The sequence below is a fragment of the Oryzias latipes genome, chromosome 12 (assembly GCF_053564925.1).
Source record: "Oryzias latipes strain Hd-rR chromosome 12, Olatipes_Hd-rR_3.1".
Lineage (NCBI taxonomy): Eukaryota > Metazoa > Chordata > Actinopteri > Beloniformes > Adrianichthyidae > Oryzias > Oryzias latipes.
Window position 1 is genome coordinate 3,468,271 of NC_136248.1, and position 21,595 is coordinate 3,489,865.

The following is a 21,595-nucleotide window of genomic DNA, read 5'->3' on the forward strand; positions in this document are numbered from 1 at the left end:
CCATGGTTGATGATCACACTTAAGTTTTCCTGAAATAACTAAGGTTTTCATACCTTGTCCAAAGCATTTAACTATTATGTAAAAACTACAGGTTTTCAGCAGCAGAAAGAGCCTTTTTCTTTCCCTTATTGCTTGAAAATGTTGGTCTGCTTAATAATGTGGAACGTCCTTCTTTAGTAGTTTTTCCTTTAATCACCTGCCAAGCTATTTATTACGGGTGTCTGAGATTGATGTCAGTGATCCAAAGTGCCCAAAGACACAATATCATCCATGAGATAAATTGAAAAACAAAGACTTTCCTCTTTCTGACACTTCAATACAATTTCCATAACAATTTGGAAAGCACTGAAGAAGCCAATACAGCCATTTAAATAAATGATTTGACAGTTTTAGCCTCCCTGACCAGTTTGTGCATGTTTTCACCTCTTACAAACATCAAGATGAACAAAATGCTAGTGATGGGTAGATGACACGCAGTGGCTGTATTTTCCTGAAGCGATACACGCACCGACACGGGTTTCAATTTAAGAGCTTGACACGTGAAACGACACGTTAGTGTTGCCTAAGCCCATCACTAGAAAATGCAGTAGAACTAGTTTGAAGTAACCACTAAAATGTTGGAGATCATTAGGTATTTGCAGGAGGGGGTGGAGGAGCGGGTATAAAAGGCCAGTGGATCAGACGCCTGCATCTTCTGCTTGGAGATCCTGTGGGTGAGTTTCATGACAAAGAAACATTTTCCATTGCATAAATATCACTGTGCTCATGCTGTTTACTTGTTTGTCCAAAATCAGGTTAAAAAGGAAACTTTTGTTTCTGCAACCATGATCAAACTGGTAATCTAAACTTTTTATTTTACCTTTTGACTTTCATCTACTGGAGATCTTTGGGAATTTTTGGTTTTTCATCATTTATCAGCATTATATTAAATAAAGTAGATCCCTTTAAGAACATGTTGGAAAATGTTCCATTGCACTCTCAACTGTTTCTGTTTCCGCTAACAGTGGACCATTGCTCTGGTGGTGACCTTTGTCACACCATCCTTTGGAGGTCGACCTATTGAAGATTCAGTTCCCCCGAGCAGTGAGCCCCCTGAAGGTGGTGTTTGCTGATCAATGAAAGAACCTAATGTAACACTCAAACTGTTGATGCTAACAACCTGTTCTTTATTTTCTCACTGCTTTCATAGAACCAAAGTCCGTTTTTTCCTCTGAATACTGTAAGCATATTTTTTAAATCTTTTGTAGACTTTTCATCTGTTTTTAGACATGATGATTGACTTGTCAAATACAGTCGTGTTCTGACTAAATACAAATATAACAGGGTTCTGTGTTCAAATTATCTAATCTTAAGAACCTTCTTCCAGACTGTTGGACCCAGTGGTTTGACCGAGACGATCCTTCTGGAACTGGAGACTGGGAGACTCTTTCAGACCTTCTGAAGCAGTACCCCAATGAAATCTGCCCAAATCCAGTAGACGTTGAAGCCACAACTCTGTCTGGGACTCCTGCAAAACAGACAGGAGAAGTCTTCTATAAGTAAGTATTGAATGCAGGGCTCTCTGTTTAGGCAGCTTCATCCCATGTGAATGATTTAGATATTTAATTTTTCCCAAGGAGTCGAAACATTGAGTTTATTTTCTTTCAGGTATGACAAAACATCAGGATTCGTCTGCAGAAATGAAGACCAAAAACAAGGGATGTGCAAGGATTATAGAGTTCGCTTCAGCTGCCCCTCTGCTTACTGTTCTAAAAAAGGTACTGTTACAGATCATTTGTGCAGCTTTTGCCAACTTCCATGTCCACTTTCCTCACTTGTGTCCAGAAATACATTGAGAAATTCTGTTTGTTTTGGCTGCAGTGTGCTGGACCGAGTGGTTCGATAGAGACGATCCCTCTGGAACTGGAGACTGGGAGCTCTTGAGCAACCTGAGGACAGAAAACCCAGGGAAGATCTGTGAAACTCCTCAGCACATCCAGGCTAAACCCAAATCCCTGTTAGCCTCCTTCATAGGGGATAACATCTACATGTGAGTATCCATTAGCTGATAAACAAGTGCAAATTCAGAGACTTGTTGACATTTCCGAGTTTTCAGTTTTGTCCCTGGAGCTTAAAAAACTCCACTAAGTTGACAAAAATACAGCGCTGCAACAACCTGAACACATTATAACTACTTCATGACTTTAAATCAAAAAACTTTTATAAATATGATACTGAAGTTGGTTTTAAATTGATGTGTCTGAATCACATGTAAAGGAAAATGGAAGATAATATTATAATGACACAGTACAGACTAAAAACTGCTGTACTTAGACAGCTCAAAGCAGTCTGGGAATGTTCTTCAGAGTAGAAACACAAGTAATGATTGTCAAAAGGTACCTTCAAGTCAACATCAAGGAAAAAAACATTTACTAACCCGTTATTGTTGCTTCCATTATTTTAGCTATAACCCAACCCAGGGCTTTGTTTGCCGCAACGAAGACCAAACGTTCAAGAAGTGCTGGGACTACAAGGTCCGGTTTGGATGCTGCTAGTGAGCCTTGACTCCAGGCTGATGAGGAGAGCATGAAGGATCCTCTCTGTTCTCTCTGTCCATCCTTGAAGCCGATATCTCTTTTAGGGATTTTTTTTCCTATTATTGATTCGGTGTGGGTAAAAAGGGTAAATTTCTTCTGTTTTTTTCCCTCTGTGTGTTATAAATCAGAAAAATAAACGTGATTGAAGAGCATAAACTATGTAGTGGTTTTGTTCCGCCCTGAATGATGTATTAAAAGAATAAGGTCGATGTCCGAACTGCAGGAAAGTGGAAATTTCTGGAGGGATTTGGATGAAGTTTCTCCGTTTTGTGTCTGGGAATGCAAAATCTTCCCACACAAGTTCTTTTTCACATCAGATCAAATCAAACTTTATTGATATAGCACTTTTCCTACAAAAAAAAATAAAACAAAGTGCTTAAGACAAAACAAAATAAATAATAAACACGAGCACAAAAATTTAAATAAACCTGTCCCCAGACCTAAACACAACCCCCCACCCCTTTCCCACCTCCCACCCCCTAACTGATGTGGATAGACATGTGGAAATAGGCTGAGCACAAAAAAAAAGTTGGTTGTTAGAAAAGCTAATATTTGGGACCTCCCTCTCTGTGAAAAGCTGCATAGCCAGCCAAATGCAGCATCGCAGGTGGGGACCAGCTTCACCACGGCTAGGTGGCGACGCCTGTCCCCATCTAGAGCTGCAGTGGCCGAACAGCAGGCGACCCAGAGGGAGATCTCCCAAATGAGGAAGCACCGGAAATAAAAATAAAAATGAGATTTTAAACTTAACCCACTGATAAAAGCAATAAACAATAAAACATTGAAATAAGGAATATTAAAATAAATGGTTAATAATCTAGTGTAAATTTATAAAACAAGATAAAATAGATAAATAAAGACCAAATAAATAAATGAAATAATAAAAGTAGGAAATTTAGCCAAAAGCCAGGTTTAAAAGATCTTGAGCCTTTTCTTAAAAGCAACTATGCTCTGTGGCTCTAAGTCCTCCGGCAGGCTGTTACATAAATGAGGGCCATAGTGCTGATAAGATACATCTCAGTAGGTTTTGGTTTTTACAGTCAGAATGGTTAGAAGATCAGTGCCACGGGATCTCAGGGTCTGCGAGGGTTCATATTTGAATAAAAGATCTGATAAAATAAATCTCTTTACTTACCAACCACTTACCGGTCTTTTCCTTCCGGGTTCCAGCACCTTGGTCCGCCTTGTGTTTTGATCATGACAGAACGGACTGGCCAAAACCCCGACCCAGCTGACCCACAAGGACTCCGCCTGGCAGTCAATCAACAGGGTATCATGCCAGAACGTCAAGCCGACGCATTGACCCAAATGGCCTCCGCCCAGCAGGATTTATTTCGCCGTCTGGAAAGTATGACGCAGACTCTGTTAGAATTAACTGGACAACAATCCAGCTCCGCAGCTCCAGCCCCACTTCCGCCTTCCAGCAACCTGACTGCTTCCGCTTCCGCCTCGACCCCGGAAAACTACAGATTACAACCGGAGCCATTTCACGGTGACGTAGAGGCATGCAGGAGTTTGTTGTTACAATGTCAACTCCTATTCCAACAGGCCCCCCGATTCTACCACTCGGACCACAGCAAAACAACGCTAATTGTCAATTCCCTCAGGAGTAAAGCGCTGCAGTGGGCCCAAGCCTTCCTGGCGGCCAATCCCATCTCTCATCTCCCCTTTGAAAGATTCATTGGTGAGTTCCGACTTGTTTTTGATCAGCCAAGAAAGCAGGGAGAAGCCAGACGATTGTTGAGCCTCAAGCAACGCAATCGATCTGTCAGCGACCATGTGATAGATTTCCGGATCCTAGCAGTGGAGGCTGGATGTTCTGACCCAGCGCTTAGAGGTATTTTTTACCAATCCTTTAATGATAATATAAAAGATCACTTGTGTACTCAGCCTGAAGCTTCATCATTTGAAGAACTAGTTTCCACTGAGTTACGTTCCGACGCCCGCCTCAGAGAACGTCAACATGAAGGCAACTCGCTACCTCGTAAGCAGCCACCTGCTAATCTGTCTCCGTTCACAGCCCATCCTGCTGAGTTTCCTCCACCCATACCACGCGAACCACCAGTGGAGCCCGTGCAGGTTGGCCATTCCAAGCTGTCTTCAGAAGAGCGGCAGAAGCGCAGAGAAGAGGGGTTGTGTTTCTACTGTGGAAATCACGTTCACCAGGTTTCCCAATGTCAGCTCCGTTTAAACTCCCGAACCCCCCGCTAGACGACAGGCCGCAGGCGGGTAAGTCTGTCGCTCCCACTCCCAAGGACTTTTGTTACATTCCTGTCAAGTTATGTTTTAAGATGGCGATCACCAAGCCTCAGGCTTTAATTGATTCCGGGGCTGAGCAAAGCCTTATTGGTTTAGAACTGGTTAAATCTCTCTCGTCACCCACAGAACCCTTAGAAATCCCCATTAAGGCTGCCGGACTGGGGGGGTCAACCTCTCTCGTTGATCACCCACCGTACTAGACCCCTGCAGCTCATTACCTCAGGTAATCAGCACGAGTACATCCAATTCTTCGTCAGTCACGCTCCACAAAATCCAGTCGTGTTGGGTTACTCATGGCTTAAGACCCACAATACTCAGTTTGACTGGGTCCACCAACGTGTTATTTCCTGGAGTGCATTCTGCCTTGCTAACTGCCTCCAGTCAGCTATACCAGCGATGTTCCCCGCTGACACCGTTATTTATGAACATATTGACCTCTCGTCTGTACCCTGTTGTTATCATGACTTCAGAGCAGTCTCCAGCAAATCTAAGGCTAATTCCCTGCCGCCTCACCGACCTTACGACTGCACCATAGAACTCCTCCAGGGGGCTTCCTTGCCTAAAGGTCGCCTGTTTAACTTCTCTGGCCCTGAGAAAGCAGCCATGGAGTCTTACATCCATGAGGCACTTTCTTTCGGTCACATCCGTGCGTCTTCCTCTCCAGTTGGTGCCGGATTTTTTTTCGTTGAAAAAAAGGACAAAACTTTACGACCATGTATATATTACCGAGAACTAAATCAGATTACGGTCAAGGACAAATACTCTCTTCCTCTCATTAGTTCTGTGTTTGACTCTGTTCAAGGTGCTCAAATTTTTTGTAAACTCGATCTCCATAACGCCTACCATTTAGTCCGTATGAAAGAGGGTGACCAGTGGAAAACCGCATTTAACACTCCCTTGGGCCACTACGAATACCTGGTCATGCCCTTCGGTCTTACCAACGCCCCCACGGTCTTCCGGAGACTCGTTAATGACGTCCTCCGGGATTTCGTTAACCGTTTCGTCTTTATCTATCTCGACGATATTTTGATTTTCTCTCAGGACCCCATTCAGCATGAAAACCACGTCCGCCAAGTCCTATCCAGACTCCTCGAGAATCAGCTTTTTGATAAGGCCGAAAAATGTCAATTTCACGTCCCCTCTATCCAGTTCCTTGGCTACATTCTCGAGGCCGGCAGTATCCGTCCGGACCCGGCTAAGATCAAAGCCGTGTCCCAGTGTGAACCTCCGGAAACCCGCAAGAAGCTTCAGCAATTTCTGGGGTTCGCCAACTTTTATAGGAGGTTCATAAGAAATTACAGCAGTATTGCTTCTCCCCTCACTCAATTAACCTCCCTCTCCAAGACCTATAAATGGAATCCTGAGGCTCAGGCCACCTTCGACACTCTCAAGTCCCTGTTTAGTACGGCTCCCATTCTTATTCAACCTGACCCCACGAGACAGTTTATTGTGGAGGTAGACGCTTCCGACACTGGGGTTGGGGCTGTGCTCTCCCAGAAAGAAGACACTTCGGGTAAACTCAAACCCTGCGCCTTCTTCTCCCGGAAACTTTCTCCAGCTGAACATAATTACGACGTGGGTAATTGTGAGCTGCTGGCCATCAAGCTGGCACTGGAGGAGTGGCGGCATTGGCTGGAGGTAGGTATCCAACCTTTCATTGTGTGGACCGACCATAAGAATCTGGCCTACTTAAGATCTGCCAAAAGGTAAAATTCTCGTCAAGCTTAGTGGTGTCTTTTCTTTGACAGATTAAATTTCACTATTACGTACCGGCCGGGCAGCCGAAACATCAAGCCTGACGGCCTCTCACGGAAATTCAGCTCGGATGACACGACTGCTACTACCACTATCGTTCCCGCCACTTGCATCGTGGGGAGTCTTACCTGGGATATTGAGAACCGTGTCATGAACGCCCAAGGTGAGGAACCCAATCATGATCCCTGTCCTGACGGTGTCCTATACATTCCCACCTCCCTCAGGTCCGACGTTCACTCCTGGGGTCACAATTCCCGTATTGCCTGCCATGGTGGCGTTTTCCGAACTCTCAGTCTCATCTGGAAGAGGTTTTGCTGGCCCAACATGGAGAAGGACGAACGTGAGTACGTGGCCGCTTGCGCTACCTCTGCTCATTCCAAATCATCCAATTCACCCCCTTCTGGCCTACTTCACCCTTTGTCCACTCCTCACAGACCCTGGTCCCACATTGCTGTGGACTCTCCTCCGCACCAAGGAGAGCAACTGCCACACTGCCAATCATCACAGGGTGGTGGGACCCACGTATTAGGTCGGACAGAAGGTGTGGCTTTCATCCAGAAACATTCCCCTGCAATCCACTTCTTGCAAGCTGGCTCCCAGGTTCATTGGTCCGTACGTCATTGACCGCATCATCAATCCCTCCTGCGTCCGTCTACGCCTCCCTGCGGCTCTCAAGGTACACCTCACATTCCATGTGTCTCAAATTAAGCCTGTTCTGGACAGCCCTTTGTGGCCGCATCCCGTCTCCCCTCCACCCACCCGTATCAGCGACGGTGCTCCCGCGTTCACTGTTTCCCGCATCCTGGATGTTCGTCGGCGCGGTCGTGGTCACCAGTATTTGGTGGATTGGGAAGGGTACGGTCCTGAATAACGTTCATGGGTCTCTCGTTCTCTCATCCTCGACCCTTCCCTCATCTCGGATTTCTACCGTGCTCACCCGGATCGGCGTCCTGGACCGCCCGGTGGCGGTCGTTGAGGGGGGCCACTGTCATGGTACCTCTGTCAGACTCCTCCCCCTCCCAGCTCTGCTCTGCTCCTGACTCACAGCTGTGACCTATCACCTCATCAAGACACCTGCTTCTTAAGGAGACCTAACTCCAGCATTCTTCGCCAGTCCGTTAACCCTGATGGTGCTTAGTCACGTTGAGATTCACGTCTGGTTCACCTTGTCCTGTTCCTCGCTAATGGTGTCTTGTTTTCTCTGCCTCAGGTTAATCTCATGCCACGAGAGTCACCTGAGTCTAACACCATCCCGAGCGCCAGCAGTCTCACTACCACCACGCTGACGCCTTCCACCATCAAGAGCCACAGTCTCTGTGCTCCGCAAAACCTCCAGCCACGCCACTCGCCAAGAACTCCAACCAAGATCTCCAGCCACGTTTACCCACAGTCCTGTCTGGAACAGTAAAATAAATCTCATTACTTTCCAACCACTTACCAGTCTTTTCCTTCTGGGTTCCAGCACCTGGGTCCGCCTCGTGTTCTGATCACAACATAAGACCTGTTAAAAGTATCTTAAAATGAATCCGGAAGCATATGGTTGTCAGAAGTCATAACTCTGTCTCTCCCTCTGGTCACCGGCGGGAGCCATCCCCAAAGTTCTAGCTACACTACAACTTCCAGCAACCCAGAGTGCACACTTCCTGGATGCCGTAAAACTTACTCTCATTCATTCAATCAAACACAGCATACTTAAGCTTTGCACTGAGTGAAGCTCAGTGCGAAAAATTGTTTGTGCCTCTCTGTCTTTATTACCAAGCATTATATGTGGGCTTGATCTTCCGTCTCGTGATCCTGTATCTGGCTCTGTTTGCCTGCCGCCTGTCCCAACTCTACTCTGGATCTTGACTACCCAGTCTCATCTCTGATCATCTTATGGCTGTTATTGACTCCTGCCTGCCTGACCGTGATTTAGCTTTGTGGACTTTGAGCTGAGCTAGTAAACCTGCTGCACTTGGGTCCAGCTGTCTGCCTGTTCTTGTGACAATGGGGAGCCAATGCAGGGAATAAAATTGGGGTGATGTGAGCCCGCCTCCTGGTCTTGGTGAGAACATGTGCAGCAGAGTTCTAGAGAAGCTGAAGGTTCTTATTATTAGTTTTTGGAATACCAGCAAGCAGAGTGTTACAATAATCTATTTTACTCATGATAAAAGCATGCATTAGCATCTCCATATTAGCAAGAGAGAGTAGTCGGCGGACCCTAGACAAATTTCTAAGGTGATTAAAAACCAGTTTTAACCGCATGTTTGATATGCATGTTTATGAGGGATGAAAGTTGGCTTGGAGTCGAAAATAACACCCAGGTTTCTGACTGTTTCTGAATGTCTAATTAACCATTGTGCTATCCTATGGGGTCAAGATGACCATTGACGTGTTCTCCCTACCGAGGCAAAGGTGGCTATAGGTGGAGAGGATTTCATGTAATCCATGGACACCAGTGAAGATCACGAATCATTGAAGTAAAAGGTTCAGCGCACTGTCTAGTGGGGTCTAGATGACCCCACTCCCAATGTTAAAGTGCCTAAGATAGCACAAGAGTTAAAAGTTCTTTTAGCTTCACAAATTGATTCTCTCCCTTAGCTTCAGGACCGATTACTAAACTTTTATATTTTTCCTGGTTTAGCTGCAGAAAATGATTTGCCATCCATGATTTCAAATATAAAGTGCAATTAAGTGTTTCTATTGGCCTGTGTCATCAGGAGACATAGCCATGTACAGCTGGGTGTCATCCGCATAGCTATGAAAGCTGATGTTGTGGCTTCGGATGATATTCACCAGTGGAAACATGTAAATGTTAAAAAGCAAGGGCCAAGGATGGAACCTTGAGGCACATCACAATTAATTTCGTGGACCTTAGAAAAGCGTGTGTCCATGCTTACCGTAAAGTTTCTCTCCATGTGATACAAATCAAACCACTTGAGAACAGTCCCTTAAAGGCCAAAGCTTTTAAGTTTGTTTACAAGGATCAGGTGATCAAAACTTTTTAAAGCTGGACTTAGATCTAGTAGAACAAATATTGAGATCTGACCTGAATCCAAGGCACACTTGACATCATGAACCATTTTTAACAAGGCTGTCTTACATGGAGTCCCAAACTGTTCATAAATAAATGAATATATATGACCTCGTGCAAATATACAATCAACCAATATATCTCTCATAAATATATTTAAAGAAAAATTGTGGAAAAACCTGCACATTTTAAATTAGCCATTATATTATTAAATATATTTCATTTTGCTTTAAAAACCTGTTCATTATTTTAAAACAGCATTTTAAAATATTAATTTTAATCATGTTGAACATTATTATAATTCCATGGCTTTTTTCAGAACCTCGGATTTCACAATCAATATTTTCCAAAGTAGCTTTGTTTTTATTTCACATTGCTGTTTTTCAGAATAACTTATTTATTTCATAATGTTCTTTTTCAGCAGAAAGTTGGACACTGGTCTGTAGTTATTAAAAACCAAAGGGTCTAAAGACTGGATTTTAATTTACTGTTAAAACTTTCTACAAGTAGACCGCAGGGGACTGGTAAAACAAGTGGAGAGCAGCAGCGAACAGATGTAATACATTTTTCGACCACTTCAGGAGTCAAGCAGGATTTTTTTCACCATTATCATGTGTCTCTTGTTTTATAAAACCAGTGATGTTAAAAAGCACACAGTCATGGTCAGATACAGCCAGGTCCACAACAGTGGACAAACTGATAAGTAAACCATGACTGATGACTAGGTCAAGACTGTGCCCCCTGTAGTGACATGTTGTTTAAATTCCAGAGAAAACGTCTCAATATAAAACACAGCTCGGTTTGGGTGGTCTGTATACTGTGATGCTTAAAATTGCAGGGCTGTTAAAAACAAAGGTGTGATGTTCAAAGCTGGGGTACTCATCTAATGAAATCTGCTGTACTGCAAAGGAATTGGACATCATAGATGCAATACCACCACCCTTTTGCCATCTCTGGTTGAAAAAAATTAAACAAAATTGGGTGGACAGGCCTCTGTGAGAACAATTTCATTTATAATAAAAATTTTGTTAGATAAAGACCAAATGTTAAAAATGGCCATGTTTCCTCAGGCTTTGGTGCTTCCTTTAGTGGACAAAGGCAATGGTTATTTGTTTTTTTCCCAGCACATCTCGTCATAGAAGACCTGTCTGTGATAAAGGTCTGGGGGGGGGCATAAATTGGAAAGGAAGCAGTGTTGATGATTAAAGCGGCTGTTTGTTGGGGAATGTGGGAGGAAAATGCCGAACATTGAACAGGTTCAAATTGTCAATCCATTTTTTCAATAAAAAGGATTGGAAATGATTTTCTTATTTCTGAGATTCATTCCATTATAAGATCAGGGTAATTAGAGCAGAGCTAAAGAAGGTAATGCTACCTGCTAATGAGTCCTCCACTTCCCTTCATCTTCTCTTCTCACTTTGTCCTGGGGTCACGGGGGTTAATGGGGTTTTTCAAAGCCACTTCAGGCTGAATGAGGGTCACACTTTCATTAGAGTGTCCTGTAGCAACAGTAGGGCTAAGACTAGAAGTGAGCTGGTTTCCGGTGATCTGTTGCCGCCTCACTGCCACCAGGACACTCAGGCACGGTCCTACTCCAGGGTGACGGACGGCACTGAAGCTCAGACCCCAGGGGCAGTGGGGGGATCTTGCCAGCTGGTCAGGCTAAGCCACTAAATTAAATATGCCATTATAAAGACTCTGTTTTGTTTGTATTTTGATGATTTTATTGGGAGGGCTCCATCTGTGGCTGGGAGGTTAGTCAGGCAAAGACTTAGCTCCCTTTTTTCTGACTGGGTTTGGATGCCGTTCTCTGTGCCTCAGATAGACGTTTTACTGTTTGCTGTGAAGCTGAAGTCAGCCCCGGGGTTTTTCTGTGTCACTGTTGGTTTTACTAAACTCTTATTCTACAGTTTACCCTCTTCCACAGTGTATTATTTTTATAATTGTTTAAAGACCCACTCCAATGTAAATTGTGGATTTTTTTCACATGTTCTTGTAGCATCTGTCCGATGATGGAGGACAATATAAAAGAAATTTCAGATTAAAACAGTGTTTCTGAGTATTTCTGTATTTAAATCCTGGTAGATCAGGAGCAGATGAAAACTGCAGTTTGAAAAGCTGTCAGTTAGGATGTAGAAACTGAAATGGGTGGGGCCAAAGTCTCTCTGCACCGCTCCATTCTGATGACTTGTAGACAAATAGATCCATGAACGCCTTGGTTTACCTCGTCTGAGCTGGAATCTCGATCAAAACTCAACAGCTGGATAGCTCCAATATTGCTTGCGATTTTTCTTGCACAACTAATGTTAGCTTAGCGGTTTTGAGAGGCTGTGAACTAGCGGAAGAGCATATAAACAGCTCTCAGTGACAGGGAGGGGAGGGATTTGGGGTTGCTCTGCACCAAAGGTCCCACCCACAAGTTGGAGCCAAATTTCTGTAGAACTACTGCTGCTCTGCAGAAACTATGTCCTAGTAAATGACACAGGTTTATTGACTGAAAACAGCATAATCATAACTAAAAGAGCACTGTGAATGCTTGGAAAAAAGATCAGAAGATCATCGGAGTGGGTCTTAGTTACTGCATCCTGCTGACTGAAAAGGTTTGTCAGTTCAGGTTCAACTCAGTGGATCCACATAGTCATCTTTATAAACTGCTGATTTCAAAAAGACGTCTCCATTTCTTACTGAAACAATCCATTTCATCTTTAATACAAACACATAAACTCAAACAATCAGCACAATACCAATAATAAAATAAACAGTAATAAAAATAGAGATCTGATCAGTGCTGAATATTACATGCAGTGTTCAGAAAGCTTCCGTATGCTGCATGTTCAGAATCTGAAACTTCATTTTTTTACAGCCTGCTTCTCATCTCCAGAGCAGAAAACATCTGATCAGTCCTGTCCTGATGTGATGAGACACGGCACAGGTAAAGGATGTTGAGGGAGCTTTTCAGAGGCACACTGAGGGGCTGAAATGAAGCCTGTCTTTGTTAGTAGTGCTTTGTCAAAGGGATACTGAGGCCGCCTGCCTGCACGAGTGAAAAGATGCTGCTACAGCAGCTGTTATTAAAACATACTAGCAACACAGATGCTTCTCCTTTCAGTCAGAATATAAAACAGTGAAAGTCTTGGAGATTACAAAAAGAAAAGAAGAGGAGATCTGCTGTGGAGTGATACAAGAAGGTAAAACGGGTCCCGGGTCCAAGTCTGACTTCATTCACTGCCTGGCTCCTGCAGCTCGGAGGAGGGACTATCTCTGGCAGGAAGGAGGTCATAGTGACAGGGGATGTGGCTATGTTTTGGTAGATCATATGGCTCCTGTCCAAACTGCAGGACGCTGCTACTGTCTCCACAGGACTGGCTGGTGCTGGTTGTTGGCTCTGAAAACAAAAACAAGCTTGTTTACAGCTGAAGAAAGCAGACAAAGCACCACAATGCAGCCTGTTCTGCCATAGAATCCTAGTCTCTGTGGGATGTAGAAAACTGCCGAAACATTGTCATCAGAACTCCAACAATTTGTTTTTTGTAACAACATGCCAACAAGGAGAATGAATTTCCTTTTCTGTTCCCATTCCCATTCTTCCAGTAGGAATTTCATGGCTGGCTACACAGTGAAATCCAGTGTAAGAGCTGACTCAGTTGAACTTTGACACACTGGACGTTACACCCAGAAGGATGTCACTTGAGCCAAATTCAAGCAAACTCAGCAAAAATGCAGTTTGGATGGGAGTATGATCTGTGTACAGTCGTCGTACATCATGCAATGCAAAATGAGAACCAACCAAACAAGGAGCAGCTCACTCACCAACTTCATAGACATTGCGATTGTTGGACAAGCTGCTGTTGCTTATTTCAGCATACGCTGAATCCCTTCTGGCTGGAGATTTCATCTCCACATAGCCACATTCTGTCCCTCTGGCTGTCAGCAGAGGGGGGTCCTTGATTGTGGCATATGGATTTTCCGAGCTGCTTAGGGAGCATGTGCTGGCATGATAGGCGGCACCTTTCGCCAGGTCTGGATAAGACAAACCAATAGGAAATGAATGAGCTGTCAACGTGAGAAGTGCAGCTTCTATATTCAACCCCACCTCTTAAAGACTTTCCAGGGTGTCCTCTTTGCACTCCATAAGCTCCTAGCACAAAAGAAAATGGCCATCACAAGATAGAAGGATGATAATCCTGCAAATGAACACCTCAAAGCAAAGTTACAAAACTCCAAGTTTGTAAGTAAAACAAATTAAATCAAATGAAAGACACAGTGATGTCACCTGCTCTTGACCTGTGTGTCAGCTGTGTCACACTGTGACACTTGTTTAATGCGGTGTTTTATCTTTGTGACACCTGTGTATCACGTGTGTGCGACTACTGTGAGACTTGAGTTTAACCTTTGTCTCACCTGTATGTCACCTGCTTGACACCAGTGTGAAATGTGTTTTAGCTGTGTTTCACCACTGACCCAGGTCATCCATGTAGTCCCCTTGATTCCATTCAGCACTCAGAGGGCCAGTGGGAGCCACAAACTGGACTGGTTTTCTCTGGTCCAGGCTCTTTGTGCCAGCAGATGGCTGGCCAAATTTGGTCTGAAAATAAAACTGAGACTTGCGGAGCAGTTCTGCTACAGACCCGTCTGTGTTTTTACGAAAGCACTTTCATACCTTCCCATACGAGGCACCGGTGACGTACGGCGGGCCCATGCACTGAGTCAGCGTGTGATAACTGGGGTTGGAGAAGTAACTCGGATGGACCTCGCTGGTCGGGGTGTCTGGAAAATGGCAAAATGACATGAAAGAGAATGAAGCTGTCATACTACTTCCATTTTTATTTTACGTTTTATAATTTCAAACATTAAAACTTGACTTTTATTATAAAGATTAAGGTCCTGGATTTATGCCAAAGGGGAGTTTGAATCAAAGTTTACAGAGTCCAAAAATATAGAATTTGTTTTAATTAACTCTGATGACACTCAGCAGTTAATAAACAGTAAGAGAAGAAACAACAAGTGTAGTTGTGATTTTACAACTGTTGTTAATGACTACAATCGTGAAGGAAAGCTTTTTGTGAGCAAAGTCTGAGGAAAATAAAGGAATCTTGGAGATAAAGTCATCAGAACTTCTTGTTAACCGTCATTCAACATGGTGTTCAAATGAATGTTTCTACTTTAGATATTAAGGGGCCTATATACCGTATATACCCATATACTCAAGCCTTTCAGAATAAGTATATGTATATGATCATATATTACCTTTGCCACACTAAAGAAAGACCTTTATTAATGAAATCCGAGTTATTTTAGCGAGTTCTTTGTCCAACCCGGAAGTGAGACAATCCAATCTCTGAGGCCCCGCCTTTCTCTCATTGTGGGTGCCGCCCATTTAATGACGTCAACCTAGAGCCGGCCTCTGCAGCGTGCCTACATTTTACCCAAAAAACCTACAACATCCACACTTTTGCAAAGATGGATGTGCCTATTGTTTTTTTGTTTTTTTGTTTTTTTTTTCTTTTCTGGTTGTTTATCATTACGGTACGGTTCAAGTGTAGTACAAAAAGGGCGGGGCCTGTTCGCACACACTCAAATGTTATCAACACACCTGCTAGCTGCAAAAATGTTCACATGTCAACATGTAGACAAAACAGATAGTGTTTACGAACGCATACCTATGTCTTTAAACCAACTAGTGTGAAATCTTTCATTCATTCAATCATGCAAACTATTAGTGCAAAGGTGAGCTAACACCTGTGCTCAGGTGAGTGTTTATGTTCTTCTAAAATGGATGGTGGAATGTGAAAAGAAGGAGGAGGAGCGCCCAGCCACCCCCACACCCAGACCCCCGCCGCAGCAGCAGCGGCAGCGGCAGCCGGAATTCCCCCAACGCCACACGGGAACAGGCAGGGAGCAACTGCCCCTCGGGCGACCAAGACCGCCACCCAGGCAAGGGGAAGCAGGACCGCCGCGAGGCCCCCAGAGCCAGCCCCAGACGAGCACCCCACCACCACCCAGGAGTTCCGGGCATCCCCCCGCCCCAACCCCAGGTACGAGCCAGGACCCCCCAAGGGAGACCCGCTCCGCACTCCAGGCAGCCACCCACCCGGCCCACGGTTGGTCCAGGGAGGAGCAAGGCAGGGGCCCGCCGCCCCCGCCCAGGAGGGGGGAACCCCGGGGAAAAAAGGGTGGCCCACAAGGGGTGTTATAAATATGGCCCGACCAGGCTCGGCCACTGTTGGAAGTTTGGCGGGGCCCAGCGCTCAGGGGCAAGGACCAGGACCCACCCCCCAGGGACACGAACACCCCCGGCTCAGGTGTAATATGAACGCCCCCACCGTGCGGAGAGAGCACCGCCGGGCCCAGGGAGCCGGCACCCAGGGGACACGGCCGCCTTGGCAAGGGGCCCGCACCCCCGACTAGGGAAGGGGTAGGGGACAGATGGACCCAGGACCAGGTCCCACCTTCCTTGCAAAATGTGTGTGCGTGTATGTGTGTTTGAGAGGGTGTGTGTGTGCATGTGTGTGTGTTTATGTTGGAATGTATATATTGAAGGGGGAGGGGTGTGTGTACTAAGGGGGGTGCAGTTAAAATTGGCGAGTAGGGCACTAAGGGGACATCTCCTGATTGCTCACAGTGATGTTCCCTCACCCTCCCCATCAAGGGGCCCTAAATGTCTAAGGTGCGGTTAAAATTGGCGGGTAGGGTGCCAGGAGAACATCTGCTGCTTGCTTGCAGTGATGTCCAAGCACCCCCCCTACCAAGGACCCTACATGTCTATGGTGCAAATAAAACCGAAAGAGGGGGGCCCACTCCATACGGCAACCATAGGAGGGGGGCCACTGCCAAGTAGCCCCCCCAAGGCGCATCGCAGGCTAGACCCCCCACCCCCTCACCCTAATATGAGGTTATATAAGGAAGGGGGTAAGTTGGGGACAGCTGGTAGACTGTCCCCCGGTGGTCAAACAGCTGTCCCCCAGCCCCCCCCCCAGCAAAGGGGCCAGGGCCACCCGGCCCCACCCCCGGAGGTGCCGACACCCCAGGCCCGGCACCACCCACCCCACACAGAGAGAGAGGAGCCAGAAAGCGTCGCCCCCCCCAGAGCAAGCCCAGGCCCCCACCCCCAGACGCCGGCCCTAGAGGAGCTCTGGTCAGGCCTTGACGGGACCGAGGAGGCCAACCGGCCAAGGCAACCACTGATTGCCTCAGCGGAGACCCCGACCCGTCAGCCCCCCCGACCCGTACCAATAATAGGCCCCCCTTCCCCCCCAGAACGCCCCCCCACAGGACAGGGCCAACAAGCCCCACCCCACCCCAGACCCCGCAGGATGACACCCAGAGCGACCGGGGGCCCCGAGAGGGTTGTCCCGTCCCGTCCCAGCCCCAGGTGCAGATGGACAGCCCATCCAGCGTCGCTGGGCCCCCCCCCGCACGGCACACTTTAACCTTGACAAAAATCCCGCGGCACACCAGCATCCAAAAAAATAGATAAATAAAAAAAAGAAAAAGCTCAGTCTGTATTGATCTACAGCCGCTCTGCAATCTCACATGCATTTTTGTGATAATTGTTGCAGAAAACGCTGGAAGCTGCAGCTGTTTTTTCTAAAAGATGTATTAAAAATTAAGCCAAAAGATTCAAAAACTGTTTGATGTGTATTCGTTGTTTTAACACGTTAAGAGGAGAGACTCATTGTGCACTAAGACAGTCACTTTACTGCATCATGGGAGATGTAGTGCCCGTAATCCGCCGACCGCAGAAAGACCAGCGTCTTTGAGCTTCGTGGTTTTGTTCACTTGTTCCAGTCTGATACCAGATTCTGTGGAAAGCTACACCGCTAAAGACGAGCTTTAGATGGTATTTTTGTTAGAACAGAGAGACTTTTTTTGCGCTAAATCGAAACAAGGAAGTGAATACTTTAACCACTTCTGATTGGTCAGACTGATGACATGTGATTAAGCCTTCAAGAATGATTGGTGGAGACAGTTAAAGGGGCGGGACTATTCCTTACAGTTATAGCTGCAGCTAAATCGCGGTATCCCGTTATTCTTATCAAAATGTCTTTAATAGAATCAAATAAACACAAAGAAAAAATAATTTTATGATATTTCATATGCTTAACTTCTCAGTGTTTTATCAGGGCCTGTTTGGATGAACAAAGAGCTGATTTCCTGGAGATGGTAATCGCTTTTAGATCAGTTAATGAGGGCAATTTCTCACGGCACACTTGACCATCTCCCACGGCACACTAGTGTGCCGCGGCACACTGGTTGAAAAACAATGGTCTATATCGATGGCACTCATGTCACCAAGCACACAAAGTGACGGTGAGGCCGTGATTTAAACCTTAAGCCAGACTGATAAATCGGCACATACCTGCTGCCAGAGAGCCTGGACAGGAGTGCAGAACCACAGTGTATGCATCTAGCTGTCGGGTAGATTATTATCACAATGCTCGCAAATGTCTGAGTTACTGAGAGGATGTGCCTATTGTTTAAAGCAGAGGGAAAGCGTTTTTGCCAAACATCGCTAGCTCCATGGAGAAAGTGGGTGTGTGTGTTAGCCTGGGGGCGGGGCTGGCAGCGCAGACTCATCCTGGAAGGGGCTGTTCTCATTGGTCTATGTCAGCTCATGAGAACCCTCTTGTTCTCATGAATTGGAAGGGGCTGGTGCTCAGAGAACGGGTTTTTAAAGGAATATTTATTTTGTTAAGTAGTGCAAGTTTTGAGTACAGAAATCAGTATAAAGTATAAATGTTATAAACTTCAAATGTTAAAAATGAGAAAATGAATGAAATGAAATTTGTAAGCCTCACACACCACTGTGAAATTTACACACATGTGGGATGGCCAGCACTGCAGATTTGTATACTCACTCAGTGGTATATGTTTATTTATACGAGTTTTTGCATCTGCTCCCCCCATACCTGTGTGAGTGGCTGGACAGTACCAAGTGTTCACACTGAGGCTAGAAAAGTGGCATTTCAATTCACTGCCCCTGCAACCTGGAATAGGATTACCAAAAGGACTGGAAATGAATAGATCTGGGCCGAACAAGCGAGTTTGAATTTTTGATCAAGGCATGGCAATGAGATCAGTGACTTGTAAACGTTTTAAATAATTTTTGAATTGTATTATGGTCTTTTATTGGTATTGATCAGTCCTGCTGTCTGAGCCAGGACTCCCTTTGAAAGAATGGAGTAATATTCTCAATGGGACTTATCCTGGTTAAATAAAAGTAAATAAATTAATATAATCTCTGCAAACATCAAGGAAACTTGTGAGATCAATCAATGAGATGATCCACCAGAATCATGAAAACCATGTTTGAAATCAAAATAGAACTTATCAAGCCACATACCCCAAATCTTCGGTCAGGCATGGGGGTGTAATGATAGTCTCAATAATCCTAAAGTAGATTAAGGATTTTTGGTGATTTACAAAATGTGTAATTCAGATTTCTTCATTGGTGGGGTGGCTCTGCGTCCTGCTGTGACAATTGTCACCATGCATTAGAGGTGTCTTGAATCATGAAGTACCTGCCACTAGATGATCAGGTGGGACCCGGGCTGCTGATGTGTAGCTGACAGGCGGCATGGTGGGCTCTTTGCTCTTCTGCTTCTTTCGATACATGATGAAGAGGAGCAGGAGGAGGAGCACCAGCAGAACCAGGACAATGATTCCTGTGATGACTCCTATCTGGTAGGTGTCCATGTGCATGGCTACACTGGTCAAACTGTTGAGGTCGCCCACCACCACTGCAGCGGCTGCAGACAGAAGAATATGCAGAGTCAGAGGCTCTCGATTCATGTCAGGTAATGCAGTTAGATATGAAAACATATAAGAACACAGTTAATTCCAGGTGAAAGGATCCTCTGACCTTGGTCGCATCGAGCGCCTCTCCAGCCGGGACTGCAGTAGCACGTTCCACTCATGTGGTCACACGTGGAGTTATTGAGGCAGTCACAGACATGGCGGCAGCCATAACCATAGGAGCCAGGAGGACACTCTAATGAAGAAACAGAGGAAGACAGTGGTCTCGGGGTTTAATTTCAACAAGCAGCCACTGGATAACCCAATTCATTCCTCCAGCTGTTGTCTCTTTATCCACTGTTGGGTTGTGGGAGCAGCAGGGATGGAACCGCTGCTCCTTCACACAAAATAGGGCTGCACGATATGAGGAAAACCTTGTGATGTTAGTGGTCAATATTGCAATGATGATATAAATTACGATAAATGAACAAATAGCAAAACAACTAAAAACATTATTTCCATTTCACTGCAACAGTTTAATTTAAATAAGAGTCAACATAACTTAAATTATACTCCAAATGACCCTCATCTACATGGGAGGCAAGCATCTAACATAAAAGGCCTCCATCTGATTGGTCAATGATGTAAAAGAGTCCATCGGATTGGTCAAATGCATAAATCATTTATTTGATTTGTGTAATACATCAAGCTGCCATAAGGTTGTGGGAGGTGGCCCAGTAGGGGAAAACCCAGGACAAGCTGGAAGGGCTGTGTCTTTTGGCTGTTCCAGGGGGGTATTAAAGCTCCAACTCATGCTCTGAACATAACCTGGTCTGCAGGTTTAGTTGAAAATCAGTTTGTTTTCAGAGAGGTGAAGCAGCATGGCGTGTCCATTTGAAGATGATTTAGTGGATGAAGAAGCTCAGATAATACTTTTTCCACTGTGAGAGGGTGATAAGACCACGTATGGATGTTGTAAAAATAAACTATTTTACTTTGATCTAACTTAATTATTTGCTTCAATTAAGATAAATCATTTTTTTTAGTTAAGTTAACTTAAAAAAACACAGTAATCAGACATTTATTTTACTTTCATTCAAATTAATTCAATTAAGTAGGTGTAACTTTTTGTCTAAATATGTTTAGTTGTAGCTGTTTTACTGTGTTTTGCCGAGTTATTTTGTCATACTATGTTTAATTCTTTCTGCACCATGAGCGAGAGGGAGGGAGAGGATGATGAATTTATATAGCACCCCTACTGCCGGTTCCAGTATGACAGAGTTGGAATATTGTTAGATGAATGAATGCATGCTGTATATATTATTTCTTTCTTTTTATTGTTATACAAATGAGTATATCTGCCGGCTCAAACTTAGACATATGACAGTTCAAGAATTGTAATTAATTAAGATGGAAAAAATATTAATTGAATTGGAGTAATATGACATTTAGTTAGATAAATATGTAAATGTGAGTTGTATAAAAGATTATTGAGTTTTATAAACGTAAGAAATTAGGTTGAATAAATTTAACTCAATTACTTGTTACCAATTGAAGTAATTCATTTAAATTGGAAAAATTGGATAAGTTATATATATATATAAAACGCCCCTCTCACCCTCCGCGGGTGGTTTCTCCTCCAAGCTCGGGTCCTCTACCAGAGGCCTGGGAGCTTGAGGGTCCTGCGCAGTATCTTAGCTGTTCCTAGCACTGCGCTTTTCTGGACTGAGAGGTCTGAGGTCTTTCCAGGTATCTGTTGTAGCCACTCCTCCAGCTTGGGGGTTACTGCCCCGAGTGCTCCAATTACCACAGGCACCACTGTCACCTTCACTTTCCATGCTTTCTCCAGTTCTTCTCTGAGTCCCTGGTATTTCTCCAGTTTCTCATGTTCCTTCTTCCTGATGTTCCCATCGCTTGGCACTGCCACATCCACCACAACGGCTTTCCTCTGTTTTTTATCCACCACTACAATGTCTGGTTGGTTCGCCATTACCATCCTATCAGTCTGGATCTGGAAGTCCCACAGGATCTTTGCCCTCTCATTCTCTACCACCTTCGGAGGTTTTTCCCATTTTGACCTTGGGGTTTCCAGTTCATATTCTGCACACATGTTCCTGTATATTATTCCAGCCACTTGATTGTGGCGGTCCATGTATGCTTTCCCTGCCAGCATCTTACACCCTGCAGTTATGTGCTGGATTGTTTCAGGGGCCTCTTTGCACAGCCTACACCTTGGGTCTTGTCTGGTGTGGTAGAT

The 21,595-nt window shown here is 44.9% G+C and overlaps 2 protein-coding genes across 2 annotated transcripts in view; one reads left to right on the forward strand and one right to left on the reverse strand.

The window, feature by feature from the left end:
- The first annotated feature begins 619 nt into the window (after positions 1-619).
- Positions 620-2,732, forward strand: LOC101173877 (cartilage intermediate layer protein 1). Its single transcript, XM_004075125.4, has 8 exons — positions 620-713; positions 795-836; positions 1,005-1,098; positions 1,190-1,219; positions 1,367-1,538; positions 1,648-1,757; positions 1,861-2,029; positions 2,444-2,732. Exons 2-8 carry the CDS (start codon positions 825-827, stop codon positions 2,532-2,534), a joined length of 678 nt encoding a protein of 225 aa, XP_004075173.1. The 5' UTR covers positions 620-713; positions 795-824; the 3' UTR covers positions 2,535-2,732.
- A 9,548-nt stretch (positions 2,733-12,280) lies between these two features.
- The window catches only part of megf10 (multiple EGF-like-domains 10), a 58,584-nt gene continuing 49,269 nt past the window's right edge, over positions 12,281-21,595 (reverse strand). The window contains exons 19-25 of the mRNA XM_011482096.4: positions 19,466-19,594; positions 19,125-19,352; positions 14,264-14,370; positions 14,065-14,188; positions 13,697-13,741; positions 13,414-13,623; positions 12,281-12,988 (exon numbers count right to left, since the gene is read on the reverse strand). Coding sequence (XP_011480398.1) covers positions 12,822-12,988; positions 13,414-13,623; positions 13,697-13,741; positions 14,065-14,188; positions 14,264-14,370; positions 19,125-19,352; positions 19,466-19,594 — 1,010 coding nt within the window. The 3' untranslated portion in view covers positions 12,281-12,821. The remainder of the gene's footprint in view (positions 12,989-13,413; positions 13,624-13,696; positions 13,742-14,064; positions 14,189-14,263; positions 14,371-19,124; positions 19,353-19,465; positions 19,595-21,595) is intronic.

What these genes read in the sequence shown, in the direction of transcription:
- LOC101173877 (XM_004075125.4), top strand. An exon ending in ACAGGAGAAGTCTTCTATAA is followed by an intron (nt 1,539 to 1,647) that starts GTAAGTATTGAA and finishes ATTTTCTTTCAG; the next exon opens with GTATGACAAAACATCAGGAT. An exon ending in ATAGGGGATAACATCTACAT is followed by an intron (nt 2,030 to 2,443) that starts GTGAGTATCCAT and finishes CCATTATTTTAG; the next exon opens with CTATAACCCAACCCAGGGCT.